At 45.1% G+C, this 19261-nt stretch overlaps 2 protein-coding genes across 2 annotated transcripts; one reads left to right on the top strand and one right to left on the bottom strand.

Annotated features, from left to right (window-relative positions):
• The first annotated feature begins 7024 nt into the window (after positions 1-7024).
• Positions 7025-11460, top strand: LOC117841474 (uncharacterized). The gene is made up of 3 exons (XM_034721863.2): positions 7025-8619; positions 11044-11087; positions 11217-11460. The coding sequence occupies exon 1, from the start codon at positions 7266-7268 to the stop codon at positions 8589-8591; it is 1326 nt and encodes a 441-aa protein (XP_034577754.1). The 5' UTR covers positions 7025-7265; the 3' UTR covers positions 8592-8619; positions 11044-11087; positions 11217-11460.
• Positions 11461-11903: 443 nt separating this feature from the next.
• Positions 11904-17525, bottom strand: LOC117841473 (clathrin interactor EPSIN 2). The gene is made up of 14 exons (XM_034721862.2): positions 17256-17525; positions 16743-16835; positions 16574-16625; positions 16366-16445; positions 16196-16274; positions 15971-16054; positions 15701-15846; positions 15228-15584; positions 15025-15066; positions 14838-14936; positions 14581-14765; positions 14224-14423; positions 12904-13843; positions 11904-12817 (listed from the first exon to the last, which is right to left on the bottom strand). Exons 2-14 carry the CDS (start codon positions 16775-16777, stop codon positions 12288-12290), a joined length of 2829 nt encoding a protein of 942 aa, XP_034577753.1. The 5' UTR covers positions 16778-16835; positions 17256-17525; the 3' UTR covers positions 11904-12287.
• Between the last annotated feature and the right edge of the window lie 1736 nt (positions 17526-19261).

A 19261-nucleotide genomic window follows, 5' to 3' on the forward strand; every position in this document is an offset into this window, starting at 1 on the left:
GATGCTGCTGATAAAGGAGATCAAGACTAGTCTAGCGCTAAGATGGTGCAAAAGTTCCCACACAAACAAGAATAAAGGGAAAAACAAAATCAAGACTACTACCTTCAAGAAAAAGAAGATGAACAAATCCGAGTTGTCTTGTTGTACCTATGGCGAGCTGGATATTTCTTAAAGGATTGTTCAGATCGCGCAGTTCGCAAGGATAAAAGGGCTAATCATGGATATGGATCCAAAGATGTCAACATAGTGGCCATAGGCAACACTGGAGATGAGTATGGTAATTTATTACCTACTGTTCTTTCAATTTTTTAATCTACCAGTTGGTGGCTTGATACGGGTACCAATATCCATGTGTGTGCTGACATATCCATATTCTCTTTTTACCAGATCGCTTAGGTCACATGCTTCTGTTCATGGTGTTGGCACGGTAGATCTGAAGTTTACTTCGGGAAAAATCGTGCAGCTGAGGAACGTACAACATATCACTACTATTAACAAGAATCTTGTGAGCGGCTCGGTCCTGTGCAAGAACGAGTTTAAGGTAGTGTTAGAGTTCAATAAATTAGTTGTGTTGAAACATGGACAATTTGTTGGTAAAGGCTATGATTGCGGATGCTTGTTCCGTTATTCTCTTGCAGATTTTTGTAATAAGTCAGTGAACAATATTTATGACAATGTTAGTGATGATGCGAGTACTTGGCATTCACATCTATATCACGTTAATTTTGGTTTGATGTCTCAGCTTTCCAGCATGTGTTTAATTCTGAACATCACTATTGCCAAAGGTTCTAAGTGCCATAGCCGTGTGTAATCGAAGCAACCTCAGAAGCCTCACAAGATGGCTGGGGAGAGAAACTTGGCACCTCTCGAAATCTCATACATTCTGATCTCTATGAGATGAATGGTGTGTTGACAAAAGGTGGAAAGAGATACTTCATGACATTGATTGATGATGTGACTATATTCAAACTAAGAATGAAGCATTAAACTACTTTAAAATCTATAAAGCAGAAGTTGAGAATCAACTTGAGAGAAAGATCAAGCGTTTAAAGTCAGATCGTGGTGGTGAATATTTTCCTAAAATCTTTGATGAATTTTGTGAGGAACATATTATTATTCATGAGAGGGTGCATCCCTATTCTCCTGAATCAAACGGGGTTGCTGAGAGAAAAAACCGCACGCTAACTGATCTAGTTAAGGCCATGTTAGACACTGCTGGTTTATCTAAGGCACGGTGGGGAGGTTTTATTGACTTCATGTCATGTCCTGAATAGAGTTCTGAACAATAATAAAGAGCAAACTCCATACGAGATGTGGGTTGGGAGAAAACCATCACTTTCTTATTTGCGCACTTGGGGGTGCTTGGCGAAAGTCAATGTACCAATTTCTAAAAAGTACAAGTTGGGATAGAAGACAGTGGATTGTGTCTTTCTAGGATATGCTCAGAGGAGCATTGCTTATAGATTTTTAGTAGTTAAATTAGAGGTACCTAATATGCATGTTGATACTATTATGGAATCTCGTGATGCAACATTTTTCGAGAATATTTTTTCTATAAAAGATATGCATAGCACTTCTAGATTTTCCTCTGAGATAATTTCTAAACCAATTGCATCTATTGAGTCTTCTAAACAATCTGATGAGCATGAGAAGGTCATTGAGAAGGATGATAGTGAAGCTCCTAGAAGGCGTAAGAGATAAAGGATTGCAAAATTCTTTGGTGATGATTTCACTATATACCTTGTGGATGATACACCTACGTCTATTGCTGAGGCATTTGCATCTCCAGATGCAGATGATTGGAAAGAAACTATCCATAATGAGATGGACTCGATTCTTTCTAATGGAACCTGGGAGCTCACTGAACGACTCTATGGGTGCAAAACCAATGGGTTGTAAATGGGTGTTCAAGAAGAAGCTTAGGCCTAATGGTACTATTGAGAAGTACAAGACACGTCTTGTGGCCAAAGGCTACACACAAAAATAAGGTGAAGATTTCTTTGATACTTACTCACCTATCGCTAGACTGATCACAATTCGAGCACTACTTTCTTTGGCTACCTCATATGGTTTTATTGTCCATCAGATGGACGTAAAGACAAGTTTTCTAAATGGAGAGTTGGATGAGGAGATTTATATGGATCAACCTAATGGAGTTGTGGTGAAGGGTTAAGAAAGTAAGGTGTGTAAGTTGTTAAAGTCTTTATATGGCATGAAACAGGCGCCTAAGCAATGGCATAAGAAATTTAATAGAACTTTAACTTTTGCGGGCTTTGTCATAAATGAGGTTGATAGATGTGTGTACTGTCGCCATGGTGAGGGTGAAGGAGTTATATTATGCTTGTATGTGGATGACATACTAATTTTTGGCAGCAATATTGATGTGATCAATGAGGTTAAGTGTTTTCTATCAAAGAGTTTTGATATGAAAGATTTAGGAGAAGCTGATGTTATTCTGAACATTAAGCTGATTAAAGATGATAATGTGATTACTCTTTCACAGTCCCATTATGTGGAGAAAATCTTGAGCCACTTTGGCTACATGGACAACAAGCCTTCTCCAACTTCTTATGATCCTAGTGTAATACTTCGAAAGAATAAGAAAATTGTGAAAGATCACCTGAGATACTCTCAAATTATCAATTCACTCATGTAATTAGCTAGCGCAACGAGACCCGACATATTTTTTGTTGTGATCAAATTGAGCAGGTTCATGTCAAACCCGGGTATTGATCATTGGCATGTACTTGAAAGGGCTATGCGCTACTTGGTGGGTACTATGAGTTATGGGATTCACTATTCTGGGCACCCTGCTGTGCTTGGGGATATAGTGACTCGAACTGGATTTCTGATACTGATGAGCTTTATGCCACGAGTGGGTATGTGTTTACCCTTGGAGGTGGTGCTATATCATGGAGGTCTTGCAAACAAACCATTTTGATGAGGTCAACCATGGACATGGAGGTAGAACTTACTACTTTAGATACAGCCACTGTTGAGGCAGAGTGGTTATGTGAACTCTTGAAGGACTTGCATGTGGCTGAAAAACCTGTGCCGACCATCCTTATGAACTGTGACAATCAAACTGTGATAGTCAAAGTGAACAATGCTAAGGATAATGCGAAATCATCAAGACATGTCAAGAGACGACTGAAGTCTATCAGGAAATTGAGAAACTCCGGAGTAATAAGTGTGACTTATATTCAAACAGATAAAAACCTGGTAGATCTCTTTAAAAAAGGGCTATCACGGAATGTGATAGAAAGTGCATCGAGGGAGATAGGTATGAGACCCGTTTGAGTTGTCATAGTGGTAACCCAACCTATGTGATCGGAGATCCCGTGAATTAGGATATGGAAAAAACAAACTTTTGGTTAACTAAGGAGAATAATTATTTAACCCTCTCTAAGTGAAGATGCAATACTCTCAAATGCTATAAGATAGGTATGCTGTAAGGCATGTGTGTTGTAAGGTAGGTTGGCTATATGCTTTAATGTGATTCTGTTGGCTTTAATAAGCGAAGATGCTATCCTATAAAACATTCTTGAAAAAACACACCTATATGAGTCCGGCTGTTAAACGTCGCAGTCTATGAGACTTGGGTGATCTCTAGTAAGCTTATGAAAGAGACCTGGAAGTATAACGTATATGCTCCACCCGCGGGGTAGGATACTGGCAGTCAAGTACTGATTATGACTTTGAGTTTGAGTGAAACTTGTCCATGCAAAACTAGCAATTCAAGGCATAGTCCATTATCAAGTTGTGGATGAGTGTAGCTTGGAGCTCTAAACAAGAGTTTAACTTAACAGTTCTTGCTGAAATACTGGTATATCAAATAGTAGTGAGAAACATGCAAAACACAAACACTAAATGGGTATGATCACGAGTGCTGATGATGCACCATGAGCAAGAATCGGCACTCATTGCAGCATAGAGGAAATCAACTACTTTAGTGATAGCGGAGGGTGCAGAGAAATACTTATCGATCGTGTTAGGGTTCGTTTTGACAAACGCTGTCGGCACACGCATTTGACAGATAATGTCAAATTGCTGTGATGATAAATTGCATACGGGTTCAGATCTCATTGACCATAACTAGGATTGACTTATAATAGTTCTCACAGCATTTTCTAAATTCATTCTGAAATGTTTTCTATATATTATTCCATGCCCCGCGCAGACTCCTCATTGCTGCTCTGCTTGCCAGAACGCTCCTCTGCTTTGCTTTATTTAACATTAGGAATGAAAAACACAGCTCAGGGCAAGCATGATAATTTGCTAAGTGGAACATTTTTGTCAAACTGAATGTAACAGGGGAAAAAAACAAATCTAAATAGGCCCAAAGAAAACACAGATGGCATGAATCTGTGTGTTCCCTTTAGCTAGGCTCTTTTTTTTTTGGGGGGGGGGGGGGGGGGGGGGGGGGGGGGGGGGGGGGGGGGGTAAAAAGAGAGCTTTATTAACTAGGAGAACATAGCTACACTCTCTTTTCACCTGTGTTACTCTCCGTTCCTCAAGCAATTGTGTTTGTTCTATTGCCGCAGCAACTGTGAAGCTCAGTTCTGATTTATCTTCCTTCTTCCGCAACGCCTTAACCATTCTCGCGCAGTCCGACTCGATGATCACAGGCCCTTGGACCCATTGCGTTGCTAGTCGAATTCCTTCTTCACAAGCTTTCGCCTCAGCTTCAGCCGCATCTGCGCATCTAAACAACACTATCCATGCTGTGAACAAGACATCTTGCTTGCCTGTTTCCTTACCTGTTCCAGAGATTCTCGTAAACACCAGAGATAATGCACTGAGCTGGTGATGCATGATGGGCCAGATTGGTGACTGACCAAGCCCTCCAGAGAACAAGCTTGGTTAAAACTCTTTGTTCGTTCGAACATCTCTCCAGAAGTAACAACAGCCAATCAGGGCCAGTGTAAACGAATAATGCCTCAGCTGGCATCGCTAAACGGAGATTTCGTGCTTGAGGGCAAGCCACCGTGGCATGAAAGCTAGTCTCTACTTCCTGCCCACAAAGGTCGCAGATGTCCTCCACTTCTAATTTTCTGATGAGCTTATTTCTCTTGGTTGGGAGTACATCCCTACATAGTTTCCACGTGAAGATATTAACCTTCGTTGGAATGTTACCTTCCCAGACACAATTCCATAACTTTCGGTCACCATGTGGCAGTAAACTTGTTGCCGTGCTAACCTGCATGTCCCGCAATTTCAATGCCAAGTTATAAGCACTCCGCACGGTAAAGATCCCAGGTTTTTCCATTTGCCAAGCGATGAAATCTTCTGAAGCTCTCTCTGGCAGCTTGATCTTTGCAATTGCATCTGCATCCGCAGGATTAAAAATGCCTAGGAGCTTGTCATAGTCCCAATTACGCCCTGATATATCCAACAATTCAGATACCCATCTTAGGCGGCAACGCCCCTGCCTTGATGTTACATTCATCGATACTCTCTTGGAATCCATGGGTCACGCCAGATGCGGACCTGTGAGCCACATCCTATTCGCCAAATAATTCCTTTTTTTAGGAGTTCGAGACCATGCATAACTGACTGCCAGGTAGGAGATGGATTAGAACAAAATGTTGTATCAGTTAGGCATCCTCTTGGGTAGTACTTAGCTTTCAATAATCTGGCACAAAGGCTCTCAGGGAATTCCAGCAAGCGCCAAGCCTGTCTTGCTAGCATAGCTTGGTTGAAAAGACGTAAATCTTTAAAACCAAGCCGCACCCCCACGCCCCCCCCCCCCCCCCCCCCCCCCCCCCAACAACAACACTTTTTTAGAGTTAAATCATTCCATGCAACCCATGCCGTCTTTCTCTTCCCATTTTCCACTCCCCACCAAAAACTCTCTAATAATGCTTGTGAGATCATCACATAAACCAAGGGACAGCTTAAAGACACTCCTGATGTATGTAGGAAGAGCTTGCGCAACTGCTTTGACTAAGGCTTCCTTAGCTCCCGAGGACATATTTTTCTCAGTGAAATCTCTGAGTCTCTTGCTTAGACGCTCCTTCAGGGGTTGGAATCGTTCACCTTTCATCCTCCCTGATGGTGTAGGAAGTCCCAAATACTTAAGCTCAAATGTGGCTCTCTCCACCCCAAGTATCTGTTTAACCTGATCATGTGTTTCCTGCTGCCCTTTCTCATTGAACATTATAGAGCATTTTGACGGATTAATCAATTGGCCTGTGCATCGAGTATATATGTTCAGCAACTCTTTAACCTGGCTAGCCTGATCCGTGGTGGCCTTGAGGAAGAGTAATGTGTCATATGCAAATAGTAGATGCGAGATGCCAGGAGCTCCCCTGCAAATCTGTAGCTCATGCAAAGCACCACTCTGAACTTTACTGTTGATCAATTCTGACATACCATCAGCAACAAAGAGAAGTAAATATGGCGAAAGCGGATCACCTTGGCGAAGACCGCGTGTTAGAGTGAACGGTGTCGACATGACACCATTGAAGCAGACCGAGTAGCGTACCGATGTCACGCAAGTCATGACACGCTGTACCCATGAGCTTCGAAAGCCTAGCTTCAGCAAAACATTGTTCAAAAAACTGCAATCCACCGTCATATGCCTTGGAAAGAACAAGCTTTTAAATTGGAGATTTTATATCACTCGAAGAATAGAGCCGTGTACTAAGAAATCATTCATTCTGAAAACGTGACCCGTTTTCATGTCACGTGGAGTCGTGGAGCGCACACGAGAAAAATGTGTTGATTGATAGTAACAAGGTTCTTGCAACAATAGAATTGGTTGGCTGATTGTGATTGCGGAAGGCAAATGGCAAATTAGACATGCATGAAAACGGGCTGGTCTGGGAAACCCCCAATGCCGCGGAGGCGCGGAGACGAACACGAAGAAGCTGGAGGCCCGTCTTTTGTGGCGGCCCGTTGAACAATTTGACGTCTCCATCGTCCTGGATCAATTCCCCCGTGGCCCAGTCCACCGTGAGAACTGTAGTGTGCTTTACGCTAAGCCCATGAGACCAAGCCCACACCGTCCGTTGCCATCCCCATTGTCCCGACTCTCGGAGGTTCCTTCACTCTCCAAATCTCCAATCACTCTCCCAGTCACAGTACAGCGCCGCCTCTTCTGTGCAGGCACCTCACCGGCGGCCACCTCTCCTCCGCTCCTACCACTTTACCAGCCAACATCCCGTCGGAAGCCGCCGCTCCCTGCACAGTACTGTAGCCTGGCTGAGCCCCTCCATTCGCAACCAAATACCCGAGAGCCGAGGACGAGGGAAATCCTCAAAATGCTGGGGAAATGCCGGAGGCCGGCGCCGCGGGACGGCGACGGCGACTGCGACGGCGACGCGACGGCCATCCTCGACGACGCGGACCTGGAGGAGATTCTCCTGCGCCTCCCCTCGGCGGCCGACCTAGCGCGCTCCGCCGCCCTCGTCTGCCGTCGCTGGCGCCGCGTCTCCTCCGCCCCCGCCTTCCTCCGCCGGTTCCGCCGCCTCCACCCGCCCCAGCTCCTCGGATTTTTCATCTGCAAAGGCGGCCGCCCCGACCGGTACGACGTGCTCAACCGGTCTCCCCTCCCGGTGCTCGACCCTACCTTCCTACCGGTGGTCGCGCCTAATCCCGGCGTCGGCGGCGCCGTCGGCCGATGCCGGGATTTCTCCCTCAGCTCGCTCCCCACAGTCGACCATTGGTCCCTCGCCGACTCTCGCGATGGCCTCCTGCTCTTCTGCTCGTCCTGCGACCGCTCTACCAATGATCGCGAGCTTCCGGACCTCAGGGACATCCCCAAGCACTTCGCCGTCTGCGACCCCTTGTCAGGCCACTCTATCCTCTTGCCCAAGCCTGGTGCCGGCCTGTACCTTGGGTCTTATTACCTAGGCGCTGCTTTGGTAATCAGTGACAAAGACGAGGGGGGCACTGGCATCTTCTCCTTCGAGGTGCTCATTGCAACATACGTTCTTAGGGAGGGGCCGTGCCTCTGTGCTTTCTCCTCAAGCTCACGACAATGGGTAGTGCTCCCATGCCCTGACACTTACGAACTTTACAATTATGAGACGCCCTGGATCGATGATGGTGCCCGTGACAGTGGGCATGTCTATTGGGTCGTACACGACTGGGGAATGGACTACGAGCATATCCTGGTGCTGGACTTGCAAACCAAGAAGTTCTCCACCATCAATCTGCCATGCAGCGGCATGTGTGATAAGTACAACAGGAACATCAAGGTCATGAGGAGCGAGGGTGACAGGGACCTCCGTGTCGTGGCAATGGCGTGGTCCCGCTGTGCACTCCATTTCTGGCGTCATGACAGGAGCAGGAGTGCCAAAGGCCGATGGTTGAAAGAGGATGTCATGAAGTTTTCGGGTGTGGATGGGTTGCTTGATCTCAGAATGGCAGGTGGATCTGGTAACAGTTATTTGATTAGGATTGTAGATGCTGGAGAGGGATTTGTTTTCATCAAGCACTATGAGGCTCCCTGGGTGTTTGTCCTCAATCTCAAGGAAATGACAATGCAAAAGCTGCCAAATAGGGAACGGTTCTGTGGGCATGCACTTCCCTACAGGATGGCTTTGTCTCCCCACTTACCAAATTTCAGAGAAGGGAACCACTGAGCAATCAAGAAAGGAACCACTGATCTAGGTAAGACATTAAATCATTCTCATTTCATTTCATTTATTTCTTCAACGATTGTAATTTTTGTTTGCTGAGCCAGTATATGTCTCATAGTGCTTTTTTATAAGCACTGCGTGAGATCTACTTGTGGAAGCATTCCATGTGAGAATCAGGTGTTTTTTCTTTGTTATCCTGCAATCATACAGCAATTGATGGATTGCCTATTTGGAATACCTGGTATAAAATGCAATGCTGAAAAAAAGCTCCCTGATTGCGCTTTATGTGCTCCCTGAATTTTTGTCTGAACTCATATTTGGAATACCTAGTATAAACTGCTGAATAATGCTCCAAATTTTATGACCCTGGGAATTCTTGAAAATATATGCAATAAAAGGAATAGCTACGATGGCACTTCATGAATTAGCACTGAAAAACATCCCATGTAACTTGCTTTGTGGTCAGTTTTACAAAAAGAAAAGCACAAGTATTATGGATGAATAAACTAAAACAGTGACTAATTGCATATTCTCCATTTCAAACATGTGCAGTTTTTAATCTACCAGTGAATAAATTGATTGCTAGCATGCAGGGGCGGAGCCAGAAATGGCTTCCACCCAGGGCTGGACCCATGGACAAGTGCTGAGGTAGCTAAATTTGAGCAAAATTCTAGTGTTTTGGACCTAGGAACTTCGTGTATTGGCCTGAGATGCACTGCGCTGGACCCATGCTACAGCACACCCAGCATAGGCCCTAGCTCTGCCCCTGCTAGCATGCTACTGCAAAGGTTTGTTTGGCACTGGCACTGCTATCCCTTTTCTCTTCTAAACAAATCTGCAAATTATTCTTACTCCTTCATCCCATCTCTTTCCCACTTTCCCATTGATTGCACCTTGCCTATGAATATGATTTTCCCTTCCTCACCCCAGCCTCGTCTCTTGAGCTCTGGGAGACTGGGACTATGAATATGGTTTCCCCTTCCTCACACTGGCATCTTCTCTTGAGCTCTGTCAGACTAGGACGACATAAGCAGCTCCAGTTCTACGTGATATGCAATCTCCATAATCAATACGCCTAGAGGTTGATCCAAACTTCAAACACAATGATGTATCGACTATATGATTTACCTTTTCTTAAGTGGATAACAAAAAAATAGCAGAATCATATCAGAAGTTTGGCTTTTCTCAAGCTAAGTTCCATCTCTGCCAAATTATCACATCATGTGCTCCCAGATCCATTGTCGACATGTCACTTTTTTAAAAACAACTAGTTGCCAAACCTTCTGGGTCATGATCTATCTACCATACCTTTCGAGCCAAATGAATAGCTCAATGGTCTAGTCAGTAGTGACCATTCCACAGCCTACGCCGTCATTTGGTTCTTAGCGCAATCTAAATTTTATTTGATCCATCCGTATGGAAGTTTTGTCCTGTGCACTTAACACATGAGTGCTTGCATAGATTTTGCACTTCAGGACACAGCTCAACTAGATTTATGATGCCACACGTGACCATAGCCCGAGCCCCCACGTCTCCGTCATGTGTCACAACATTTGGAGCATGCCGGTCCAGTCTGTAAAATCTGACTGTCCAGTATCCAGAACTTCAAAAACTCGGTGCAATGCCTGTTCTCCTTTAGCCCTGGCAGTGCGTTGTTTTTTAGTTTCATTACTAACCTATTAAGAAATTGCATAGCACTAGAATCGGTGGATAGGTTCTTCTCTAGTTGCGTATTGGCAATTTGGCAAGCAGACACCATGTTTTACTTGACATGTCCCCGGTTTAAAATGTTCCCTATACTATATTTACTCTGAACATCAGCATTTTATAAGCTCAATTGTCCATTGTGATATGTGGTGATGCTATCAAGCTTTCCCCACCTGTGCTATTTACTAAAAGAAAACAAAAGGAAATACTTTGCAGCTTAGCCATCCTTTTGGATAATAGGGGCTATGTTCTGAGCTCCATCCATTATTTGTAAAGTAAACCAGTAGCACATAGTATTCAGGTCTCTCTTCTGTTATTCAGATAGCTGAGAGCCTGTGCACTGTACTGTTATACTGTTATACACTTCTTCCAATTATTTATTCCAAGTGGTAATTTAGTTTTGGATTTTGATTATATGGTTTGTTATTTTATGTATAATGTTGTTTTAATGATTTAACATGTAAAATAGTCATCGTTATGGTGGCTGTATGTTGAGTCTATTCAGCCACGGCAGAAGCTAGAGTTAGGTTTTGAGAAGTGGAATCAGGAACATCTATCTTGCTTGCAAGCAATAGACATGTTCGGTGATCTGCTGCTTTTGCTCTTTTTCCTGTACTAAATAGTTAAAAAAAATCTCTGAAACAGTTTGGATTTCTTCTCTCTCTCTAGTGTGGTTTATTGTGTTTGTCAGCATGAGTACATGTGATCTGTAGTTTGATTAATGAATGTCACCCTGTTTTTTTTCCAGTGAGATGGACATTGTCGTTAGCCATCAGGGGCAGGATGTAGAAGGTGAGTTATCAATACAATTTCTGCTCGTATGTGCTTTTGATGCCCAATTTTTCTTGTTTCCGTGCTGCCAAATGTCAATTGGCATGCCCCGTGTGGATTGCAAGTTTAATCACAACGCTTCTATTGCAGGCACTGTTTAAAGGGAACTACGGGAAACGGACTTGGTTGCTTGTTTTCCTCCGCTAGTTTATTCAGTTTGCGAGTTAGCTATGCCGGTAGACTGGTGAACTATGTGGTATTATGCGTGTGATGTATGGTGCGTGTTTTATTTTAGCATGCTGCTTGTGAATGTTCGTGTGCTTCCTTCTGTTATTTTCTATGGTGAACTATGTGGTACTCCCTCCGTTATAAAATGTAGATTGTTATCGTGTTAGCTTTTTTAGATATATAGATTTTGCTATGCACCTAAATGTTATATCTAGGCATAGCAAAATCCATGTAAATCAAAACGACCTAATCCATGTAAGGCAAAACGACCTGATTTTGAAATGGAATGCACGTGAGTTAAGAGAGGATGGTGAAGACGTGGTTAATTGGAAAAGAAAAAAAAAGAAAAGCAAGGACAGGTGACGTGGACCACAGGAGATTTCTTGCATGATACGCTATATAATCATGTTAGTTCAAGCCTCCTTTTGGAGTCAGATAGCACCAAACTGCTGTCAGGTCTAGCTCCAAGAAGCGTTGTTAGTTCCAAGCAGTTACTAGTCCAAAAGCTATTCATCGATACTAGAATGATGCTGTGGACACAAAACCGCCTACCGGATTACTTGACGGTAAAGTCAAATTTGTGACGTCATTGCAAAAACGAGAGACAACTCAACCAAATGGTACAGCCTTTTATTGTCCATCCAGCAAGAATGCTGAAACAAATAATATGTTTCACAGCAAAAGCAACCTATATATAGCAAATTATACAGTTACAACTACATGGGCGCTTGTAGTATCAAGGCTTTGCATCCAACACAACACAGTAGTTGTAGCGTCGCCCTCGTTCACTTGTTTGCTAGTATTTGCTATTTAGTAGGTACAGTATCCAACATGGATTGTAAAAAGAATAGTGACGAAAATTATACCCACCCACCCCAAAAGAAACAAGAAATCATACACAAAGCAAAACCAGGCGACCAAAATACATATGCCTCCTAAACTGTTTCTCAAACCCCCACCGCATAATCTGTGGTGTGGCAAGCTGTAGCCTCCTCACCTGTATCCTCCGTATGGCTGCTGACCACCGTATGCAGCACCCATTTGATTGTAGCCAGCACCGGGCATTCCACCAGGACCCATTCCCATAGGAGGCCGCATCGGCATCCCCTGGTTCATCCCCATCCCCACGTTCATTCCTCCCATCGGTTGTTGGTTCATCCCCATCCCCATTCCCATCGGTTGTTGGTTCATCCCCATCCCCATTCCCATCTGTTGTTGGTTCATTCCCATTCCCATCCCCATCCCCATCCCCATGCCCATTGGCCGATTCATCCCCATGCCGCCACCATAACCAGCACCAGTGCCCATACCCATGCCCATGGGCCTGCCTGCACCCATTGGGTTGGGAGGGGGTGCCATTGAACCAGCACCAGACCGGCCAATGCCGGAACCAGCTCCCATGGCTTTGCCCATGGTGACTGTAGACACCACAGGTGCTTGGTTTATTTTCTTTTCTTGCCTTTTCTCCTTGCGATTGATTGAATCAAAGTCAACTCCAATATCGGCATGAGGGTTTGCTTTTGCTGTAAAACACATGCAATGAGGTCAGACAACATAAAGGTAGGCTGTTGGCATTGCAGAAACAGAGAACCCATGACAAGCCACTTACGTCCAGAAATGTCCAGATTGACTAGACCCCGGCTCAGAGTATCAGACCAAAGTTTAGATTTGGGCTCGAATTTCTTCACTGGCTCAGTCTGACTAACTTGCAAGGCTGAAATGAGTGTTTCTGGGGGAGCTGATGAACTTGACTGCAACGGGAAGCTAGTGGCAGAAGGTACTGAATTTGGCACACCAAGAGGCTGGGATGCTCCCCGAGAAATCAAAGCTGGCTGCGGAGCTGATGTCCCAGTTTGTGGGAGGAAGCTTGGCTGAGATGGTTGTTGGTTTGCCGGGGCAGTGAACTGAGAAGTCTGTGAAGGAATGTAGGATGGAGCTCCATTCTGTAAAGGAACCCCAGATTGGCTATCAAAACCAGCCCCTGATGCTGGTTGCATAAAGAAGTTTGACTGGCCTGATGGCACATTTGGTGCTACAGGTTGAGGTGCCTGTGAAGGAGCAAATGATGTGGAGGCAGCCTGGGGAACCTGAGACTGGTTGGCAGCAGCAGGATAAGGTGCTTGTGAATAAGCAAACGCAGGAGCAGCCTGAGGTGCTTGAGAAGGAGCAAATGCTGTGGGAGCAGCATGAGTAACAGGCGGTGGCCCAGCAACTGCAGGCTGAGGTGCCTGAGAGGGGAAATTAGTAGAAACTGGCTGTTGGAGAACCACGGATGGATTCGCAGCTGATACCTGTGAAGGAAAGGAGGCTGTGTTTGCAAAAATATCTTGCTGCTCAGAAGCAGTGTTTGAAGCAAAAGTGAGGTCACCAAGAGTATCTCCAAAACCAAAGCTTGCGGCTGAGGCAGCCTGGAAAGGATTTGCATCTGCACCAGGTCCAGTAGACTGAATAGAACCAGCAGGCGCAGCATTTGTCTGAGGAACTGCAGGACTTTCATCATGAACCGCCTTGAAAGGAGTAGGATCCCCGAAAGGATTTGAGGCATCAATCTGTTGGAAGATTAAAAGACAGTAAAAAAAGAATGCGTAGATTAGAAATTATGACTAGATAAATTAAAAGAAACACAGCAGCAACACCATCAATGAAATTCTGTCATTACTTGAGTTCAATTCAAAGCATTCCTACTGATGGAAATTCTGTCATTACTAGTACAGGTTCTTCAATGTTAAGAACAGTTCTAATAAACAGCTTTGGTACCTCCGCTTATAGCATTTAGCTTATCTAATCCATCAAACTCCACAAAATTATGAAAAGCTCTTACACTGTTTTCAGTAGAACAGTAGCAAGCCAATTTAAGAACGTATGCACAAAACTGCATCACAACCCCCACTAGAACACACATACTAATGCAAATAAATTATGCATATACCTCGCCAAATCCAGAGGAAGTTGGTGGCATGCCCATAAAATCATTTGTCTCAAAACCTGAATTTGCTGGTGGCTCAACATTTGATGTGGTTGTTGGTTGAGGCACAGATACCAAAGCCAGTGAACTAATAGGATCTGATCCAAATAAATCCATCTCTAAGCTATTCACCACTGGCGCAGGGTTCACGGGAGGAGAAGAATCTGAAAGGGGATATAGATCAGCAAGCGTAATATCAGTAATGTTTACCAACAAGATATTGATTCCAACAACATGCCAGGTTAGACTTAGATGCTCATGCTCACATTACTTCATTTTACCCGAGCGATGTATTGATTGCCGAAAAAGAACAAACTATACCTAGTACAGATCCACGTGGATCAAACTCATCAAATCCATTAGGCTCAGCATGAGCAGTTGGGGGTGCAGGTACATCTTCGACAGTACTATCGTGAACCCCATTCACCTGTTCTGCAGGAACACTTGTTGCAGGAACAGGAGGAGAAGACACCTTTGGTACGGCAGCAGGAACACTTCCTCCATTTCTGAAATTGAGAGTTAAGTTAGGGGATTATTGCTCAGCCAAGAAATTAAAGCATCGAAAATAGAATATTGACCTGTCATTGGGAAGATTGTCCTGGCCATCTCTTGTAACATCTTCATAGTTTGGTGGTGGTGAGGCAATCTGCTGGTTAGATAGCTTTCGTTCTATAGGCCTGTGAACGCAGGTAACAGAACTTAGAAGGCACACTCCAAAAGGAAAATGCTAAGAATTTATGAAAGTGACCAATCTCCATTATTTACCTCTCATCCTGGGTAGGCCCATCAGCATTGCTGCCACGGCCACTGCAAGGAAAATAGAAGAGGATGTTAAGATCCACAAAGACCCCTAAAATCTGAAGAGAATAATATTATTGATTTAGTGAACTAACTATTCGGTACATTAGTTGCTGATATGATTATGGCCATTAAGCAAGAATTTCAAGTTGAAAGGAAAAAAAACATACCGGGATGAATAGGCTTCATCATCCCCATATGAATCCCTTTCCCGACCATAGCTCCTGCGGCCTGATCCTTCAGCATATTCATGGTTGCTATGACTTCCTTTGTATTCATCTTCTCTATAATCTCTACCATAGCGCTCACTAGAATCTCTGGAATAACGATCTCCTTCCCGATTGGGTGTGTCTCCAGGACCACCATATCTGTCTTCGTCCCTGTATCCATATTCTCTTTCCCTCCCATTTCCATTTCTGTTATCATATCTACTGCCATAGCTGCCCTCATAGCGATCATTGTCATAACCACCACCATATCCACCTGGGCTCCTGTGTGTTCCACTGGTGGCAAATGCACTCCGGTACCTAAAGATGGACAGATAAAAAGTAATCAATACAACAAGAGGAAACGCTCATGCCTGTAAAACAGCGTGCACCAATCAATATGAAGCAAGCATGAAATAAAGCTAGACTATACTCACTTGTCCCTGGTAGTGAGGGCTTTCTGCCTAACTTCCTGTATTCTTTCTTTATCATTAACTAAACTAACAAGGCTCTGGGATTTCCTCCGTACATTGCTGCCTTGATCTCTCCCAGAAGAATCAATGTACTGGAAGTCAGCAAGTGTCTGAAATTTTAAGCATAAGTGTCAGAGCACCAGGCAAGTAAGATACCAAAAACCTCCGATGCCACAACCTAACTTTATGATTGTAATGAACATATAAAGCTGAAAACTGGGTGGATAGCATTACCGATATCTGATAAGAATGCTCTCTTATGTCATCAATAACTCGCTCAGTACCATGTGCAACCAGGTAGTCCAAGACAATCAACCCCTACCACACATGAGAAAACGGAAAAGAGAACATCAGTTTCAGGAACGGCAAAATTATCGTAATAGTTTATAATATAAAAATATTATCAAAAGCGGCATTAAAACCTACATTTAATATTCATGGCTGCAAGAAAACTTTTACCTTGTAAACATGCCGCCAATTTTTACCAGTGTCATTGATCCTCTTCCACACAATATTCATGATCATCTGGTACTCATGACTGCAAACGGACATGCAAACCACATTAGCACCAGGAAAGCTGGTTTCTGTTTGACGAATAGCCAATAAAAAATGAAAGGGAAAAAACATACTAGTTATTCGTTGCTTGAGCAATGTCTGCCAGGAGGGATCCATGCGGGCCCCATGGCTCATTGCTTGTAGCATCAAGAATCTGTGTACAAATTAGAACAAGAACATCATTCTTTTTCTAACAACTGGCAAGGGAAAGTACGAGCAAACAAATGAATTTGCCCAAGAACTGCTTGTGTGTGAAAGGATGCCAGGGCAGAGATCTTTCACCTTTTGTTCTATTCCGGGAACCTTGAGGACCTTCTTGTTCACCTCTCTTTTTCTGCAAAAGTAGGAGGTCCAAACAAATTACTAGGTCAATCCATGCGGCTAGCAAACAAATAATGCTCGCAATCGCACACGGGGTATATGATGGGGATATAGCACGGAAATCACGTACAAGTCTCGGACCGTCTGATCGAACACTTTCTTCATGGCTCTCTTTCAAATCAAGCTTCTTGTGCCCAGCTCCGTGTCCTCCTCGGTTGGGTACCTGCACAATCCATTCATCCATAAGATCCATCTGCGATCGAGATCCCTTTACAAGCAAGCATCCCCATTTCCATTCGGACCCCACCTCATAACTCTAACAGCATGAATAATAGCGCTCCAAAACCAAGCTCGAACCCAAAAATTTTGAACGGCGATAGGACCCGGCACGAAAATCGAAACAGCTCCAACAAGCAAAGGAGGGGTCGCTAGATCTACGCGAGCCACGCCGGTGGCAAATTCACGGTCCCGTCCGTACAGCACGCCCCAGATCTAGCAGCACCGACAGCACCCTGCCCCCCGGCGAGATCCGGCGTCCCGGCCATTCCCCGCCCAGCTCTCCAAACCCAATCGACAAGCGCGCATCCGAGCGAAGCGATAGCAGCAGGAGGAGGAGCAGCAACAAAAGCAATCCGAAGCGCACCTGAGGAGGCAGGCAGGGCCGTCGGAGCAGCGCGCCGCGGCGACGCACGGAGGCGGAAGCGGAGGAGTCCACGGGGATTCCACTCGGAATGGGGAGGCGAGGAGAGGCGGTGGTGGCGGTGGTCGTGCGCTGGTCGCGCCCGCTTCCCTTGGCTTTCCTTCCTTTTTCTTCTTCCTGAGTTGTCGCTCGCCGCCCGCGACGCGCTGCGATGCGATGCGAATGGGCTGGCGAGCAGGGGAGGAAAGAGGAGGCGGAGAGGAGGTGCGCGACGCGAATAATTTTTTTCCCCCCTTTCGCTTTGGTAGTTTGGTGCGCGAACGAATTGTTAATTAATTAGCGCTTATACCAGAAAAACGGAGTAATTAATCGACGGTGATCGAGTAAAAACCATGTAAATATCTGTTAGTTTTAAATTCACTCGTTTATAAAACTGGTGAGATTAAAAACGAGGGGACCTGGGAAAGGGAAAGCACAGCTGGGGGTGGCGATGGAACAAAACAAGGGAGCCTGAAATTTCAACTGGAGTAAGTTTTCGCCAGGCGGTAAGCGACTCCTGCTTGGCTGGCTGGTCGGTGGGTCAGACAGGCTGGAAGGAAAAGGAGGAGCCCTCCTTTTACGACGGTGTCAAGCGTCAAACCCTCGTTTCTTCTGGAGAGGTTGGGGAATTCAGAAGACCTACGGCTAATTTTTCTTTTCTTTTTTTAAAGATAAACTTATCGATACGGTTATTAGAACAGCTCATGGGGGGAAATGATTTCAGAATTGTTGGCCGAGAAATCATTGGCAAGCAAGCATGCATGTGCGGCTAAGCTCGTGGTACAAGTTTGTTAGGCTGACTCATGTGAGCTCTCTCCCAACCTCTTTATTTTCCTTTTCTTTCCAATTTTTTCTAGAACGGAATTGGCATCTGATTACGCACACGAATGCCACGCCGAAAGCCCGAAAGCAATGCTCTCTTCTTTCCTCTCCCGAATAAGAAAAAAAAAAGGAAAGTGGGAATGGAAACGGGGGGAAACATGGCTGCCAGATGACAACCGACAGGCGGCCATCTTTTGCTCATGCCCCTCATTAGCTGGCCACCAGCTACGAGCTTAGATACCTCACTGATCCCGACGAGAGCCATACACACAGATCCGTGTGTTGCCGACTGATCTCAGCCGTGACACCAAACCAAGAAGGCCACCCAGAAATACCCCAAGCAACTCTTCTTCTTTCTCCCAGAAGAAGAAAAAGGCCTGATTACAAAGTTTCAAAAAAAAAAAAGGCCTGATTACCAACCAGGGTACCATCAGCAGTGCACCGACGCAGACGCCATGATTAAAGAAGACGAGCGATGGCTTTGATGATTTTCAGTGGTGATGGGAAACGTCTGGCTAGATTTCTTCAGTTAAGTTTGGTGATGCTTGCAAGTGCAAGGCGATGATTGCGGACACAGCCAGAGACGGATACAGAACAGCCAAAGACGGATACGCAACGATGTTGCACCCCGAGCTGAGCCGCTGATTCACGCCTCCTGAACCTCCTTTTCTCTAATTAAGATCATAGACTAAATACCACATAAGTTAAAGGGACTACATGAGCTCGCCCCGAGCTGCGGCCCGGGCAGCCCGGGCGTCCGCCCCTGGACACAGCAGGGGTGGTATTGGTATCCGGAAAGGAATGCGTACAGGTCAGCCGCGCGGGCAGCGAGCAGATTCGGGTGTCAGTGCTTGCGTATGTTACAACCAACCAGCGTATACGTACGTACGAATGACGAATCGCTTTCGGAGTTTGGCGGTAGGAGGAGGAACAGGTCAGTCTGCAACTCCTGACCAGACCGTTGCAGTTGAAGCATCCACGTCAGCCCAACAAGTCACCAACCGGCTCAATCGTCGCCACGCTCGCTCGACCATCCAACCGGGCCGGTCCATTTTATTTCGTCATCATCACGTTTCAGTTAGCCAGGGGAACCCAGGACTGTGTGCGCGTGCGTGTACGGGTCACCCGGGCTATATTGGGCCATGCAG

Source organism: Setaria viridis, chromosome 1, assembly GCF_005286985.2.
Source record: "Setaria viridis chromosome 1, Setaria_viridis_v4.0, whole genome shotgun sequence".
Classification (NCBI taxonomy): domain Eukaryota; kingdom Viridiplantae; phylum Streptophyta; class Magnoliopsida; order Poales; family Poaceae; genus Setaria; species Setaria viridis.

Coding starts and splice junctions, on each gene's coding strand:
- LOC117841474 (XM_034721863.2), top strand. CDS start 7,266: ATGCTGGGGAAATGCCGGAGGCCGGCGCCGCGGGACGGCGACGGCGAC.
- LOC117841473 (XM_034721862.2), bottom strand. CDS start 16,777: ATGAAGAAAGTGTTCGATCAGACGGTCCGAGACTT. Junction 14,937..15,024: donor GGGCCTACCCAGGATGAGAG/GTAAATAATGGA, acceptor CTGCGTTCACAG/GCCTATAGAACGAAAGCTAT. Junction 12,818..12,903: donor CAATCTGGACATTTCTGGAC/GTAAGTGGCTTG, acceptor TGTGTTTTACAG/CAAAAGCAAACCCTCATGCC.